The sequence below is a fragment of the Rhea pennata genome, chromosome 2 (assembly GCF_028389875.1).
Source record: "Rhea pennata isolate bPtePen1 chromosome 2, bPtePen1.pri, whole genome shotgun sequence".
Lineage (NCBI taxonomy): Eukaryota > Metazoa > Chordata > Aves > Rheiformes > Rheidae > Rhea > Rhea pennata.
In genome coordinates, this window is record NC_084664.1 from 58,247,218 (window position 1) to 58,263,398 (window position 16,181).

Here is a 16,181-nt window from a genome sequence, read left to right on the forward strand (position 1 = left end):
TTAAAAGTTCATAGCTTTCCTATGCATTCCCACGTACTCCTTTGCTTCTAGTGGTACAGGCTACATTTTGCATGAGCGTGACTGTGGTGGAGATCTTGTTATTTTGCCTCTCCTTATCAAGAAGTCCTGCTGTGTCACTGTTGCACAGCTCACAATTATACAATTCACAAATGGCCAAAGAATGGCCTTAAAACCCATATGTCATGTGGCTCTGAACTTGAGGGATTGCGTTGACTGTGCTTCTATGTTTGTTATGAAACTGAAGTGAGAACCTGCCATGCACTTCAAAAGAGCAGCTTTTATTAGTGCCCTGATAAACAGCACCTGGGCTTTCATATTGCACTTCCAACGGTCAGAATTGTTAACTGTTTTATAGCTCACATTATGAAATTCCAGCACAGTTCATGGAGAGAAATCCCAAGTGTCCTGGAGAGAGAAAAGGGTCCTGCTATTACCTTTGCTAAGCTCTGGATAAATCCCCAAGGTGACAACTTTTACAAAAATCTACGTCCATCAGTAAAGAACCCTTAACGTGAGTTCTTCTCTGCCTAAAAACCCTACAAGCTAGCCACTGTGATTTCTTCCCCCCACATACAACAGTATATTACAATAAACGTTCTCCAAAAATTAAAAACAATTAAAAAGAATAATATACACCTCATTTTTATCGCTCAATATACAAACAATCTTTGATCAACAGTATAAACCATTAAACCATATAAAAGTCAAGAGTTTCTTATTGTACAAATAGTGCTTTCATAGTTGAGTAACTATATGACGCTGCAAGGGTACCGTCTGCATCTGTGGATATATTGCTTGATAGTTTATTAAAACCAAGACATTATTCCTTATACTCAATTGATTGCATCAATAGAAAGCAGCCTAAAATGGGCAGTGGATCCATAGGATCTCTGATTAATGCGAGGGATTTTCAAAATCACTCAACGTTAGCCTCATTTTGTACTCTCAATAAAATCAAATTAAACTTTCTATTAATTTCAAGGGAGGCCATGTTAGGAACCCAGGGTTAGAAAGGAACCTTCCAGGTATGTGACCCAAATCTCTTGTCATCCTAGGCAACTGCCTCACGTATTTACCTTTCTTAAAATACCATGATAACACTGACGGTGTTTGAAAATCCACACTGTTCAGCTAAATCATGAGAGACTGGGAGGCTGATCTGGATAAATTCCAGAGCGACTGGAAGTAATGTACCGTATCAGCAAAATCACAAGTCCACAAGTCCAGCCATTAGGTCCACAGCTATGGCTTTCATTTCTGATTTTTCACCTTATTAATCAGAAAACACATTACTTCAAGGAGAGAGCTACAGAGAGCCCACAAAGGCCAAGCAGCCTTGCGTCCAGACAGCCCTGTCTGTGACAAAGCTCAACACGTACGAGGATGAGAGCGGATAAAAAGGCCTCAATTTTGGCAGACCATGTTTGGCCATTGAGGTCCGTGGCGTAAGAAGTAACGTGAGTTTTGCCAGCTAGGTCCCCCGTTCGCTCTCTTTGCTCTGGAAACCCTTTTCTCTGATGCTACTGAGAATTTGCTTGACTGCTAACTGAGGTGCAGCCTAAAATCTCCGCACTTCTCTCCGTGTTGCATTCAGCTTCCCATGTAAACGAATGAAGGACTCATTTGCGGTACCTCTTACCGACACGAATGAACCACAGGTCTCAGGCCGCAGTAATAGAGATGCTCTGGAAAATACACAGTGTCGAAAGCGGGCAGAGCATGTGGTGGGAGGTAAAGCCAGTCATGCAAGTGTCATGATTTCAACTCTCCCATGTAATTCAAGTAATACATAACCAGAAGTGTTATCATCTTAAACTCTCACTGCCTGCCTACACACTTCCTCAGTTAAAAAGCAGTTATCTAATCATGTATCATCTTCACAGCTTTTTATTTTTTCCTGATGCTGAGCCCAAACATAATGTATTTTTTTTCTTTTTCCTGTGTCCTTTTTTCGGTGGTGTGTGAATAGAGAACGAATCAAAGGACAGGCTCCGGATGTGGCCCTGAAGAAACACCAGGTCCTGATTTTTGGCTTTGTTTCCAATTGCCAGGCCTCATCCTCATGTCAAGCTCTCCAGGCTTAGTGGTGCTCTGGGCTGATCCCAATGAAGAACGGAGATCTATAGCTTTTTCCTGTAATGGGATGTTGTGGAAGTGGTGATCAATACCACATTACTTTAAAGCAAAAAAATAAGACATTATATCTTTGGTCCTAACGCAGCCCATTTAAAAAGCTACTTGAAGGTGTCTTTTTCTTCTTTTGTATAAACTTTTTTTTCTATTAATCTCTCTTTTTTTTAAAAAAAAAAAAAAAAAAGACTCCTTAAAAAGTTGTATGCCAGAACCAACAAATAAAACTTACAAACAGGAAGCTAGAAATGGGATTCCAATATAAAAATGTGAGTTAGTGGTGATAAAACATTACAAAGCATTCTTGCTAAGTGTTACACACAGTTTGAAATTTCATCAATATACCGGTTTTCATCAGGAGGGAGGATCCGAGTCCATTTTCACACTTTGTCCTGATTCAAATGTTTTCTCACAGAGAAATGCGGTGTGTGTGTGTGGGGGGGAATAAAAGCCAGAGTAACCGACTGCAACTGCTTATTTGGAGAGGCAGCAGTCATGCTAATAGAGGATGTTGAACTCTGAAGCTGAAAAATGAGCGCTTGTCAGGAAATGCAAAGTTTCTCGCTGACACCCTGAAGCACCCCCAGAGAGACCAAGGAACCCCCCGCCCCAGGCACCTGCTGATGGGAGCTGCTTAAGCCATCCGTGATCCTACTACACTCCTAGCTGAGACCTTCAGGCACGAGGAGGGAGGAAATTCGCCCCGCAGTCCAAAAGCAGAGTACTTTGGGTTTTGCACAGCAGTCTCCGTAGGAGTGCAGCAGATTTAGCTCTAAGCCAGCCGTTTGGAGCCATTTGTACATCTATTCCCACCTCCGCTCGGCAGTAAAAGCCAATGACTTCACTAATGTCCCTTGGGAAATCTGGCATCTGTAGCCGGTACGGCTGCACTCCTGCCCCAGCACTGTTTTCCCTACAAGAGCCTGACCATATTTTCTAATGTCAGGGCTTCACGTGGCTAGCCGAATAAGACATGAGGGGACAGTAAATCACCTTTAAGCACTCCAAATCTATGATGTATGTCACCTATTTCAAACAACTCTCACTAGAAACCTCATCACGTTGTTGCCTGTCAGCTGGAAGCAAAAGCAAGCCACTGGGCTCTCCGATGAATTTGCTCTACAAGATGTACTGCAAAGGAAATTTCCCAAGACAGCTCCCTTTAGAGCAAAACAAAACAACCTAAGGCCCAAATGAAGTAAAGTACACAGATCACTGAAAAACATCAAGGCCGCATGATGACTGACTTATTTCCATGCACTTTGCAGTTATCAAAAGGCTCTGAGTCTGTAGCGCTTAAATTACTATTACAAAAATAGTTCTCTATTAACTGCTACGTCAATGATTAAGAGATGCTGAATGCTCTAACTTACAAGTTGTGTCATTTTGTCTTCCATGAGAAATATAGTAAAAAGAACATTTTTTATTTATTGGTAAGATTTAGCTTTTAAAAGTGGCTGTGGCCTGCTACATTTCCCCATTTAGCTGTACTTCAAAAATCAGCATTTTATACCCACAGCTCCTGAGAGACAAGTGCAGAACTTTCAAGTTATATTTGGATGATGATTTACGTGAGATCTCAAGATGCAGCATGTTTATTTTGCTCATCTTTGCAAAAACACAAGATTCATGCCCCATTCAAGCAGCCTGAAATGCATACAACGCTGCGCCAGCAAGATCCCACGAGCACCATGAAACCGCTGCGGAACCGCGTTGGTCCTTCTGGGCACCCACGAGCAGCAGCAGGCTCCCTGCTGCTGCACCCTCTGTGAGCTACCACGGGAAAAACGCATCCTTTCAGCGGCGTATTAATTTCTTTTCATTGGGAGAAATAATTTGGTAAATTGCTAATGCGCCTTAGCCCTGCTAGCAGCAGCCAGCGTAGCCCCTATGCCTCCAGCAAGCACCGTGCCGCTGCACAGTCCCTCTGCTCCCAGCGCCACCGAATCTGCCCTGGAGGCAGTGGCCCACAGGCTACCGCGCACGGCCCACTTCTTATTTTTGGTGGCTTTTGAATCACTACTGAGCTGCCTATTTGCAAATCACAGCTTAGAGGATGCCTGTTTACGAGGATTATTTTACAGTACTGCTAATCCCATAAATCTGGAGGCGTCTTGTACGTTTGTATCAAGGGCTTGTGGTTTCTGCATCCTCTCTCCTATGCTTCTCAACAGTGGACAGTACATTCAAAACAAAGAAGATTTTTTAGACTTACATTTCTGAGTTTTTAAATGAGTCTCCACGGTTCTAATGAAGAATTGTTACTGAATCCCTCATAAATTGTTTTAAAAAGGCAAGCATATTATTCTATATTAAATAGTTTTCATGCTACATAATGCTGGTGATACATATTGGTACTTCTTAGTGTTTTTTTTAAGATAGCGGATTCAAATAATTAAAATATAAATAAATTATTCTGCATAATGGCATTAGATTCTCTAGGAAAACGCTGCACTTTATAACTTTCTAGTGTTTTGCCTGGAGTTGTAACAGATTTACCAAACTGATAAATTTTCCATAATTTCCATTAAAATATTTGGGGATTTTATATATATTTTTTCTGGGGCAGTGCTGGGAGAGAAGCAGCACTGCCTGTGTGTACATGTTGCACACTGAGGAGAGCAGCACAACAAATCTGCTCTCAGGAATGCAAGGAGAAATCTGCTGTTAACTGAACGTGGGAACTAGACTCTAGTTTATGTTTTGAATACCAGGCAGTACTAATCAAAGTCAAACACTGCACCCTCCACAAGGCTGCGACGGGGACTTTTGTCACTGTGACACAGATGTCCCAGACAGCACAACAGGACAAACCTTTGGATTTTGACCAAATACACTGCATTACCCCAGATGGCTGTGTGGCTGATGAACTACTGCACACGTACAAGCCATAAATGCATTTTACACTGCATTACTTTTCAAGGGGTCATTTCACATGATCATTCTTTTCCATCAATCCTCGACAAATCTGCAAAAACTAAGGGTTTTCTAAGGATTTTCTGCTTGATCCTAGACTCCAGATGCAGTATGTAAACTGAAGTACATACTGCAATATTCAAAACATACTGGCAGCATAAAATTGACAGTACCTTGCCCTTCAAAAATACATATCCTCGGCAGCTCAGCTGCTTATGCTACCTCAAGCAAATACCTAGCACTTGGCTAGATCAGGGCATTAATACAAAAATCACCAAATGCGCCTTTCATTTCTGATCTAAAGACTTGGTTAAGATACTACTGCCAAACTGGTGGTGAGATGGTTCTAAATTACTCACTAAATTCACACCTGAAGCATTTTATTCCCCCTAGGTCTGTACGAAACGTTAACGACGAAAGGCCCTCACGTGGCACAGGGACGGTCAGGCAAACAGCCCTGGCCCCTGCCCTACAATGATACAGGAATTGGCAGCAACTGCCTTGAAGTCGGTAAAGGGTAACGTGGAGGTGCTCCTTTTCTTTGCCAAACGCACGCACAAAAACGATTCCTGCTCTGAGCCACTTTAAGAAGGGAGACAGAACTGCTTGGCTAGAGCTACCTGTGTTTCTTGCCCTAGTCAAGTTTAACGTGGTGTAGTTCTTGCAGCCCGTCTGTCTCACGAGTGCTCCAATTTGCCACCGTTTGCATTTCCTTGACATTTAATTAAAGTCTGTTAAATGTTATTTGACACTTCATTTTTCAGTTATGGCAACATCTTTAACGATTTTGTTAAAAAAAGAAAATGGCATTTTTGACAACTCTACAGCTGCATAATGGATGAGAAAAAGTATCTCGTGTTTGACCATCAGGAAACAGACTAGTGAGCACTTTATAAACATTTATAAAGGGCTTTGAGCTGAGTTCCTCCTGTCAGTTTTTAGCAGTAGTGGTCAGAAGGTGATGTGTCTTGCCATTCGGTCCTTGTGCTAGTTTTCCCCAGAGTGATCCACTTCATATTTCTGTGAACAGAATCTCCCATACATCCCCAGATGCATTTCTCCTGTTCATGCCAAAAAGTAGTATACAGAACTAATTTGTAAAAACAAAAATCCAATGGTTTGGAATAGCTATTTATGTTCCAGGACTTTTGGAAAACTCTTCTCAAGAGTATTTTATAGCATCATTTTTTTCCTTGTTGATGATCTGAGCACCACATAACAGACCAGCAGTACAAGCATCTGATCTTGTAAAAGATCCAAAAATTCTGTTAGAAACATTTATAAAAATATGCACTGTAGAAAGGAATTTGACTGTACAATGTGTGCAGCTCTCAAATTCATCACAGAATGGCTTCTTACAATGCTACCATCTGAAAATGAAAGGAATGCATCCGCTATTTCTTCTATACAGGAAGATCTCACTCTATTCCAACATGCATCTGAATGCAGCGTACGGGCCTAAGCTATTACATGGAAATGGGCAAAGGAATCCCCCAAATCATATTGTCAAATGAGCTTCGCAATTTCAGCCCACAAGCTGGAAGGGAAAGATGTGCTCATTGATGCATTGCTGTTACCACTCGCTCTGTGCAGAGTCTGTTCTTGCAGCAGCCAGGTGATTCACCAAGAGTCTGGCTTGCCTCACTGCAAGAAGAAATTCTCTATGGTCATGCTGTGGCTTCAATGTATTCACTTTTTGGTGCTGCTACCCTTAAGTACTCTGGGTTTTCTGCTGCAGGAACTTTCAAGAGACCATTAGGTTTGTTTTCCTTCGGCAAAAAGTCCTGTTGATAGTCAGGATTGTCCAGGTTTATTTGGTGATTGCCCGCCTGGATCCAATACGGAGAGCTCTCAAAGACTGTTTTGCCTAGAGGAGACTGGTTGGTGTTGAGATACTCAGGGTTGTCCACAGCTGTGCTGTGGGAATTCTGGTAGCCCGAGTCCGTGGAGAGCTTTGAGTTTCCCGTGAGAGAGCAGTTGTTGTAGATCGGATTCTGGACCACTGCCACAGATGGTTTCTTGGGCATCGACTGGTTTACATACTCTGGAATTAAAAAAAAAAAGAAGAGTGAGAAATGAAGACATACAACTAATGTGGCTACTTGCATGATTTCATGTGTAGCTTTAACCCAGCTGCAGGCTACTTCTCATACACAGCTTCTCAGCTCTGCACCAGGATTTGGAGAGAGCCAAATGCCGTGACTGCCACTTCATGGCACAAAATGCAGTGCTCTGAAGCCAACCTACAGGAATTAAATTTGCAAAGCAGCAGAAAGATGACTTCGACCATGAGACAGCTAGATAGATACTGCTGATTTTAGTGACATGTAGGTGGCTAAGTTCTGAAATTTCAGTCAGGGAGTTTAGCTGCCAGAAGCTCTTTCCATAGAAAAAATCTCAGAGATGAGAATATGCCTAGGAAATACAGGATGGGCAGTAACAGAGACTCCATGTCTCACTTGAATACCAGTCCTTGCTGGGTCGCCTTCTCTTTTCATCTGTATGTTTTTGTTGGTGGTTTTTGTTTGTTTTTTTTTGTTTTTGTACCGACACAAGGCATTACGAGTGCGTAACCCAGCACCAGCTCCCTCAGTGCCCACCGCCTTGCCTTCTCCATAAGTTCACGTCAAACTGTGAACTTCCCTCGTCGTATCAACATTTGAAAGCACTGAAACAAACAAAACTCTTTATATTGCAGAAATGGTTTAAGGCGTGAGAAGAGTTTTTAGAGGAGATTTTCTGAAGTGCAAGAATAGTAGAAACTTTAAATATACACACGTATTTCCAAAATCCCTGGCCAGATGGTGCACACAGCAAATACGAGGAATCTAGCAGGTGAAGTAACTGAAGTAAGAGGCTGTCAGAAGCAGACAGAAAAAGTACAAGAAGAGGAAATGTGAATGCATTTTCCAAAGGTGCATCCATTTTCCTGTTTACTGAGAAAAAAAAAAGGGGGGGGGGAGTAGGAAGAGCTCTTTCTGTTCTATGGAAAAGGAAGGAAAATGGTTATATTGGAGTGAGAATCCTCAAAGATGTAACCACATGGCTCACCAGTGAATGGCCTTTAGGATGGAAAAACAGGAGAGGTACTCACCTGGAGCAGGCAGGAAGCTGTCATCTATGCTGTCCTCCAAGAAAGCACCTGTTGGGTCTGAACTATACCTCTGGGCAAAGCTGTCTTCCCTCACAGGGTGTCCCTGCTAGGTTGGAAGCACAGGTTCAGAAAATTAGTATTAAAGGGAGTGTTTTGTAGAAGTTGAGCCACCAAAACAAGTGAACAAAAGGGAAGGTGAGGTGGTTCAAAAGGAAAAGGATCTCTCAGTGCTGCTACTCCGTTTTCAGAGGTCATCACACTTACCCCATTTCTGTCAATACAGGTTGTGGCAGAATTGTTGCTAGTAGCACTCTTTTAGAGAGAGAGAAAAAAAAATACAGACGTCACATGAGAAACGGTTCATTCGAAAATTGCTTGCTTTGTATTCATAGATGAAAAGCTTCATACCAATGAACTCAAGAGTGGAGTCCGGGATGTTGAGGGGCTGTTGAAAAATCCCTGGTGTGGAACGAGATATTCGTCGGCATCCACTATATCTTCCATGTCTTCCTCTTCCATCAGGGTGCGATAAAACTTTGAATCCGTGGGGCTGGGCAAGTGCATCCTTTCATCTCCCTGTCAGACAAAGCACCGTGCGAGAGGACTCTCAGACATCTTTCAAGTAAATCCTATCCAGTAAATCTGGTCTTACATTATCAATATGAACTAAAAATTAAAGGAAACGTATTTCCTCAACTCATACTGAGGTTATTGACTACGAGCTTTGTGAAATAGCTCTGTCACTCCACAGAGCACAGTTCTGCTCTGATTCCTTTTACCATCAAAGCCAGAGAAGATGTTCAAGATCTATTCTGCAACTGCTCTTATTTTCCCAAATTGTTTTTCTTTCCACATCGAATTTCAGCAAACACATAATAGGAAATAATCCTTCACTGGCAGCGAGATAAACAGTTTAACAGATCTGCTTTAATTCTCTGAAGTGTAAAACTCTGTCATCTCAGTCAGATTTCGCGATGCCATTTTTATACTGGTCTTTCAGTTTTAAGAAAATGCGAATGTATTAAAGAATTCGTTGTAGCACTCAGAAATGGTCTAGGCAGAAAAACTGATTCTGCTGGAACTGGACGCACACCATGAGAACAGACGCATCTGATGCATGCTGTGGGCCCATGTGGGCTTCATTTATGGGGTAGCTGAGCAATTGAGGAAAACCTGGTATTTTGACCAGGCTAGGAGTATATTTTTATATGCACCACTAATTGATTTGGGCATCATCTTAAATGCCTATTGGACACCTGCCTACCATATTGGGTTCAGTACCTGTATAACAAGATAGCGTGGAGGGTCACGGGCCATTTTGGAAAACTCTGCTATCAGTTCACGAAACTTGGGACGGCTGTCGGCATCAATCATCCAGCCTGAAGAGACAACAGGGAAAGCAATGCACAAATAAAGTTACCTTGGCAATTAAATGCCGAGTTTAAAACAAAACCCAGCTGCTGAAAGAACTGCATCAAACATGGAACAAAGAAAGCAGCTGACCACACAAGTGGTCCATACAGTTAATTCACACCAGCCACTAGCTAGTGTGAATTTCAGCATTTAAAATGAACACCTTGCCAGTCCGGGAAGAACACAGAAGGTAATTCAACCCCACGGTTGGAGAAGCTTCAGGCGAGGCTGTCCCCTCTCTTGAGGGCCAACCTCAGCTTGGGCAGGCAGGTCCCACTAAAATAATAAGGCACCAATCCTGAGGATAACTAGTGGGTGACCAGCTTGGATCAATTCACATTAAAACTGCTCTGAAACAGCTTTTGAAGGAGGAGAAACAAACTAACTTCAGCAGGCCTTGGTGGACTGGCTGTGACTGGAGCATCCATGCCTTGCTGCATCACTTAATGAGATCAGGGGAAGTCTAAAGCAAAAACTACATTTTTATTTTTCTATTCCTTGTACCAGATATCTTCTAAAATTCTAAAAAAAAAAACCAAACTGGGCACATTCTGAAAGATTAACTATATCTAAGCTCTCTTTAACTAGTAAATGGACTTTAACAAAAGCAAATCCTACAGCTTAGTGTGGATCAACGATAGAAAAGCCAGACATTCTTGTATCAGCTAACAGAACAGCTGATCTAGAGATTCTTGCATTGAAAATTAAAAATAACGAAGGCTAAGTTCAATGTGTCTAGGACAACTCATAAGAAATGGCCTATCCACAGTACCGGAGAAATGAAATGATAAAATGTCATCTAAAATCTGCTTTAGACAAAATCTCATCAGTGCAAGTGGCTTTTTGCCACGCTGGCAAATGATCCCCTGCTAAATTTTTCCAATGCAGTTCTTACCAATTAAAGAAATTCCTCTCACTTTTAGACAGAGGGGAATATTCGGGAGACTGCTGCTGCTGCAGAGGTAGCACCTACTACTTCTCAATTTATCTCTGAATTGCATATGTTTAAAGATCATTATTAAAAAAAAGTAAAAATTTGTAGTGCAATAAAACATTTCAATTTATACTCTCTGCTTATAAAAGCGATGGCTGGCAGTTCTGTATTTCTTTAGGCAAAGCAGCTCTGCTTCAGGAAGGACAGCAGCTGTGAACACAGGGTGACCAGGGCAGCAAAAGATGTGCAAATGAATCCTCCGGCAGAAGAAAGCATCAGCCCCCAGATTCCCATGCTCTTGCTTTTAAGTCGAGGGGAGGGTTTTCCCAGACAGTGGTTTGGGGTCTGGACTCTCCCGCCCGGCGAGCGTCCCAGGTTAGGCGGCGCAGGTTCGGAGGCAGTTCCTGCTCCCCCCGGGGAGAACGGGATCAGGCTCTCCTCTATGTGGGGCTGCCTGTCCCCATGGCGATCACCCCCTAAGGCAGGGGTCCTCTGAGAAGGTCTTCAAATGCCACCTAGTGGGCTGCCTACAAGCGTCCTCAGAAATGCTAATGCAAAGGGGTAGCAGATGTATATGGGAAGCAAAATAATAATCTGACTTTGGAGCAGCTGCCGTAGGGGAAAAGGGGACAAGATCTTGGGTGTCAAAGCCCTTTGCTGTGGCCAAGGGCAAAAAAGCGCTTCATAACCCCTCTAGCTCTTGCGCTACTTTACTGCAGAAGCTGTGCGCCGAAAGGGAGCCATCCAAAACGGGGAAGGGAGGTTGGGGATGGAGGACTGGGGATGCACTGAGGAACTCAAGACCTTCCTGTGTGTCTGCTGTTATTATGGTGTCTTTGCTCACACCTTCAGTTAGCAAAGGGAGCACGTAACCCGTGGGTACAAATGCTGGGGGAAGCCTATCACCGAAGGAAGGGCGAGCCTGGAGGAGGAGGAGTCAGCATTAATTTCCTTTTCTAGACATTAAACCAGGTATCAGGAAGAAGGGATGGTGTTATGCCAATTTATATGCCTTAACAGTTTCACTCGGTTTGAAATAAGTGACATTATCAGTCAGCAGTGTGAATAGTGAAAACCTTTTGTGACTCTGTTATTTGGCTAAATTAGTGACTAACAAAACGAAATCCTGAGCTCCTGATGGAAATACGAGGTGCTGGAACCGACTCCAGTGTCACCACTCTTGTCATGTAATAATGTCTCCATGTAAGCATCAAGAGTTCAGCATACATAAATGCAACACAACTAAAGCAATTGGCCTTATTGGACTGCGTGCAAGATGCACTGAACTCACATTTGACCATGATCATATACACATCGATGGTACAGATAGGTGGCTGAGGCAAACGTTCGCCCTTCTCCAAGACAGAGGAAATTTCGCTGGCAGGGATCCCATCGTATGGCTTGGACCCAAATGTCATGAGCTCCCAAACTGTCACACCTGCAAGGTGGAAAAAGGAGACAGTGAGGGAGATTATCGCAGGAGCTGGGGTGTTTGGCCCAGGTGCAGACTGCGGTGGGAGATAGGGAGTAAGAGTGTGTCTTTCAGAGCGGCAAGGGTTTGCCAAGACATTAAGGGTCTGCCAGGGCTCCATCCTGGAAAAGCATTTTCTGCCACAACTTTAATGAGAGACGAATGAATAAAACAGGTAGTAATCATCATGATTTACTTAAAGTTTTTTATTCTCAACTAATACATTGGTGTTGAATAGCCATCAAACTTCCCGGCCTCACAGAAGGGAAATATAGTTGCCAACTTGTGCCTCCTGCCTAGGAAGTGGTTTAAAAATGGAAGTTGTCTTTATGTTTGAAACAATCTCTTTGGAGATGAGCAACGGCAGTTTTTGAAAGTTTTCTAAACCAACTGCCTCCATGTCTTTTGCTGACATACCATGTCTTCTGCCATGTAGCTGTTGTGACTGTCTGGCAGCTTAGGATACAAAACAGGATTTTGGATGCCAAGAAACATAAATGGATCAGCAGGACCAAAGACTATTTTGTCTAAAAAGACATGGGACCTGACCATCTGCACTAAGTATTTTCCAGGAATATAAGAGAGCATGAGTGGAAATTATGGAATAAGTTGCTCTGAAAAGTTTCCTTTATACTAGTCTTTCTTTGAGATTGGCTTATGAACCATACCAAGTGTAAAATGAATCCTCTAAGGAGGTTATTGGTTCACTTCCCTTTTAACGGTGTCCTCTCATGTATGCTGGGATTGCATACATCCTGCTGACGCTCTTGCACTGAAGCACAGGCAGGTAACGACTTTAGGCTAAAGCCCTGACCACTGCAACAAGACAAGTTTGTGTCCTCACCTGAAGAAGTGCCGCTGAAGACAGCAGAGTTACACTGACAGGCAGCACGGCTGGTGGTTTTAAGTCTTTTCTCTAGTTATGTGGCTTTATTGTCAGTCCAGTTATACCTATTTCACACTAAGGTGCTGAAGAAAAGCATCAGAACTTCAGCAAACACAGCATAATCTCCTACCTGCAGCTCCTTTCAGGAAGGGGCTCGTGGTGGTAAAACATATTCTGCAAATCACCTTACCCCTCACTAGCATTCAATTTCATGGGAATTTTACTTTTGTTAAATAGGCGATTTCGGCCCATTATTAATGTTTAATCTCTCTAGGAAGAAAAAAGGGAATAAGCTATAAGCTGTGTGGAGGCACTAGCAAATCCTGCAGTTGTTCTAACGCACGCACAAGAATTACAACTATGTTGTTAGACTCACCATAACTCCAGACATCACTTTGATGAGTGTAGATCCGGTGTAAAATTGACTCCAAGGCCATCCATTTAATAGGAACCTAGGAAGATTTACAAATAAGCCACATCACACTAACCCAAAATTTATTAGCAATATTTACCACCAGGTGGTGTTTAAACCAGTAGTTTGGTTGCAGAAGGGGGAAAAAAAATTAACAACATAAGTATCTAAGGGAAAGAGCAGGCAATTGTCTAAGCCCTTTATTATTGTTTTCATTTCCTATGCTGAACCTGGGAACTTGTGCAATATTCAGCTTATTAGAAACTTCTCTAATAAGTTAGTTTTGCAATATCTTTTAACAGTCAAGTTGCTCTTTTTTAATGTTGTCGTATCATAACAAGACACAAACACAATCCTAGGCTGTATGACGAAGACTCATCTGTGCTCATATGGTTTCCATTTATGGTTTCTGCAGTATTCACAAGCAGCTTCTCCTTAATTTCTCAGCAGGACACATTCCCTCCATCAGCACGTAGTACAACATGAAGGCATGTTGAACCAAGTCTGACAGGTCTTTCTTCTCCTATAAATATACAGCATTCACTTTCTCTTCATAAACGACACAACGTTATTGGTGTTGGCTACACTGGCGAATTCAGGCATGCTTTATGTTTTTTAAATAATCTTGTTTTTTCCCAGACATTCTGGGTGGGAATTTCAAAAGCATGCGTTGCTCTGCTACCTCTGCTCCCGCTGCAGTCACCCTGGCCTGACGCTGCTTCGGCTGAATTCAGAGGACTCCCACAGGCTTCAAAGACAGCAAGCTGCGACTGCAGCTGAGCCCTTTGAAAACCCCACTCCAGCTTTCCTGTTTTTCAAATAAAGCCTCGCGTGGACGCACAAACACCTCTGTCCCAAGGAGCCCGCAGCAGTTCGCTCACTGGCACGTTTTACCTTGCCTCCCTCCGCGTGATACTCTTTCTCATCGGCACCAAGCAGTTTCGCCAGCCCGAAGTCCGTAATTTTCACGTGTTGAGGCGTTTTAACCAGGACGTTCCTGGCGGCGAGATCACGGTGCACCAAGCGGCGTTCCTCCAAATAGTTCATTCCCTGCAATACGACATACTCCGGGTGGGCATCTCACGAGCACGCCTGGGGCTTTTGACACACAGTCAAGTTACCAAACTCTGGCTGCTCTGTTGTAACTGCACACGCGCTGCCATAAACATGCGGTAACCTACGCCTCTTTCCAAAAGAAACCCCAGAGTAGCTGTTTCGAATTACATGATGCTTATTGCAGAGTGAAGACTTACACATGGAGAAGTTGATGCCTGTGGTATTGCCCCTGCAGGAACTTTTTTGCGGGCCTGTATTCCAGTGGCATGATGGAGAAAAAAGGGACAGTTTTGCAGCTGGTGTAGCAGGGGATGCAGTTCCTTTGGGATTTCACCCACAAAACAGAAATGCAGGATAGGGCTTTCAAACAAGGGGACAAATCCAGCTTCCTGCTAAACTCGTGCAGCCCCAGTGGCTGGAGGAGAGCACAGCACAGAATTTAACTAGCACCTTCGGCATGCATACAAGCTGACTTCCTGCGCACAGGGAGTACTTTGACGTTACTGGCCTGGGAGAAGAGTTCAAGCGAAAGGGAATTAATCATTCGGAGCTGCTGATTTTGTGTCTCGTTACAGTTCACTCTGACTTGTAACTGCTAAAAATTAGGCAGCCCTCTGCGGAGGTGGTAAAAGGAAATAAAAAATAAAAAAAATTCCTTTATGGCAGAGTTCAGAGTTGCATCTATTTGCAAGTTCTGCTTGAAAAGGCGAGTTCTACCAGTTTCACTACCTCCCCTGGTTAGACTACATTTGCCGTTGCATACGTGCTCCTTCGATACAGCTGCTGCTGCAGGAAGGGTAAGACTTTTCTCCAGAGTGACTGCAGAGCTCTCAGACAGATAAAACGGTTAATTGTGCTGGTTGGACTTTTAAGGCATAAACCCAACATCTCCATTGCTGACCACAGAGATTATTCTCCTTTCCCTCAACTCCAATCTCTTCATGTATGAAATCAAAAGTTCAGGATTTCTAAGTTTCCTGCAAGATCCTTTCTAAAAACCACAATTATTCCCAGCTGATAGGTTTCTGCTGGTGGTGGTTTATTTGTTTGTACGTTTCTGAAGAGCGAGTTGTTAGCAAAAAAGTACTTCTAGCCTACAAAATTAACAACAATATGATCCTATTAATGTGATGACAGAGCACTGGAGGGAATAGTGCTCTTCCACCCTCTTCCCAAGCCCACTGTTAACCTGGACCACCATCAAATCCTCCCTGAAGCTCCTGAGCAGAGCTTCACCCATGCAATGAGTTTGTTTTGGATGTTGCCAAAACAAACCACCCAAACAAACTGGCACAAGGCCACTATGAGCATGAATTTAATTATATAAATATATCTTTAATGAGCAGAGCTTCTGATAAAAAAAATCCTGAGCCGCTGACAGAAAACAGACTATGTTAAAAAAAAAACCCACTCAACTTAGCCCTGTAGAACAAAAAAACTTCCTGCTAAACATGTAGTGCTGCAGAGGCTGGTTAAGACTCAAAGCTGCTGAAAGGCAGAGTATCAGTTTCACATTAAGATATTTAAGACTCGGGTAGCTAAAACACTTGTGCACATGTATAACTGTACACAGAAGATACTGAACTGCTCATGCCGAAAGTTCAGCAGACCTATAATTGTGTGCAGGCTTGGGATTTAAACCATTTTTGATCATTACGCGTGGAACTAATGTGTTCAAAGAGTTACTGGACAATGTTTCTGCACATGGAGCGTATGTGCTTTCTGTTCTAACATTTTGTCTGAAAGACATAAGTCTGTGCCTCAGTGAAAAGTAAGGTTTATAAATGATACAAAGAAAAATTATTTCAAAGCCGCAAAAACAGAAACAAAACCAAATTTCTCTGGGAA

The 16,181-nt window shown here is 42.8% G+C and overlaps 1 protein-coding gene across 3 annotated transcripts in view; it reads right to left on the bottom strand.

The window, feature by feature from the left end:
• Nucleotides 1-2,343: 2,343 nt before the first annotated feature.
• Nucleotides 2,344-16,181, bottom strand: part of EGFR (epidermal growth factor receptor) — a 158,235-nt gene continuing 144,397 nt past the window's right edge. For 2 of the 3 annotated variants that reach the window (XM_062569593.1, XM_062569595.1), the window contains 8 exons: nt 14,172-14,327; nt 13,242-13,317; nt 11,800-11,946; nt 9,443-9,540; nt 8,570-8,737; nt 8,426-8,473; nt 8,162-8,267; nt 2,344-7,111 (listed from right to left, as the gene is read on the bottom strand). In XM_062569593.1, the coding sequence (XP_062425577.1) occupies nt 6,735-7,111; nt 8,162-8,267; nt 8,426-8,473; nt 8,570-8,737; nt 9,443-9,540; nt 11,800-11,946; nt 13,242-13,317; nt 14,172-14,327 (1,176 nt within the window). In that variant the 3' untranslated portion in view covers nt 2,344-6,734. The remainder of the gene's footprint in view (nt 7,112-8,161; nt 8,268-8,425; nt 8,474-8,569; nt 8,738-9,442; nt 9,541-11,799; nt 11,947-13,241; nt 13,318-14,171; nt 14,328-16,181) is intronic. The other variant, XM_062569594.1, reaches the window with a different exon arrangement.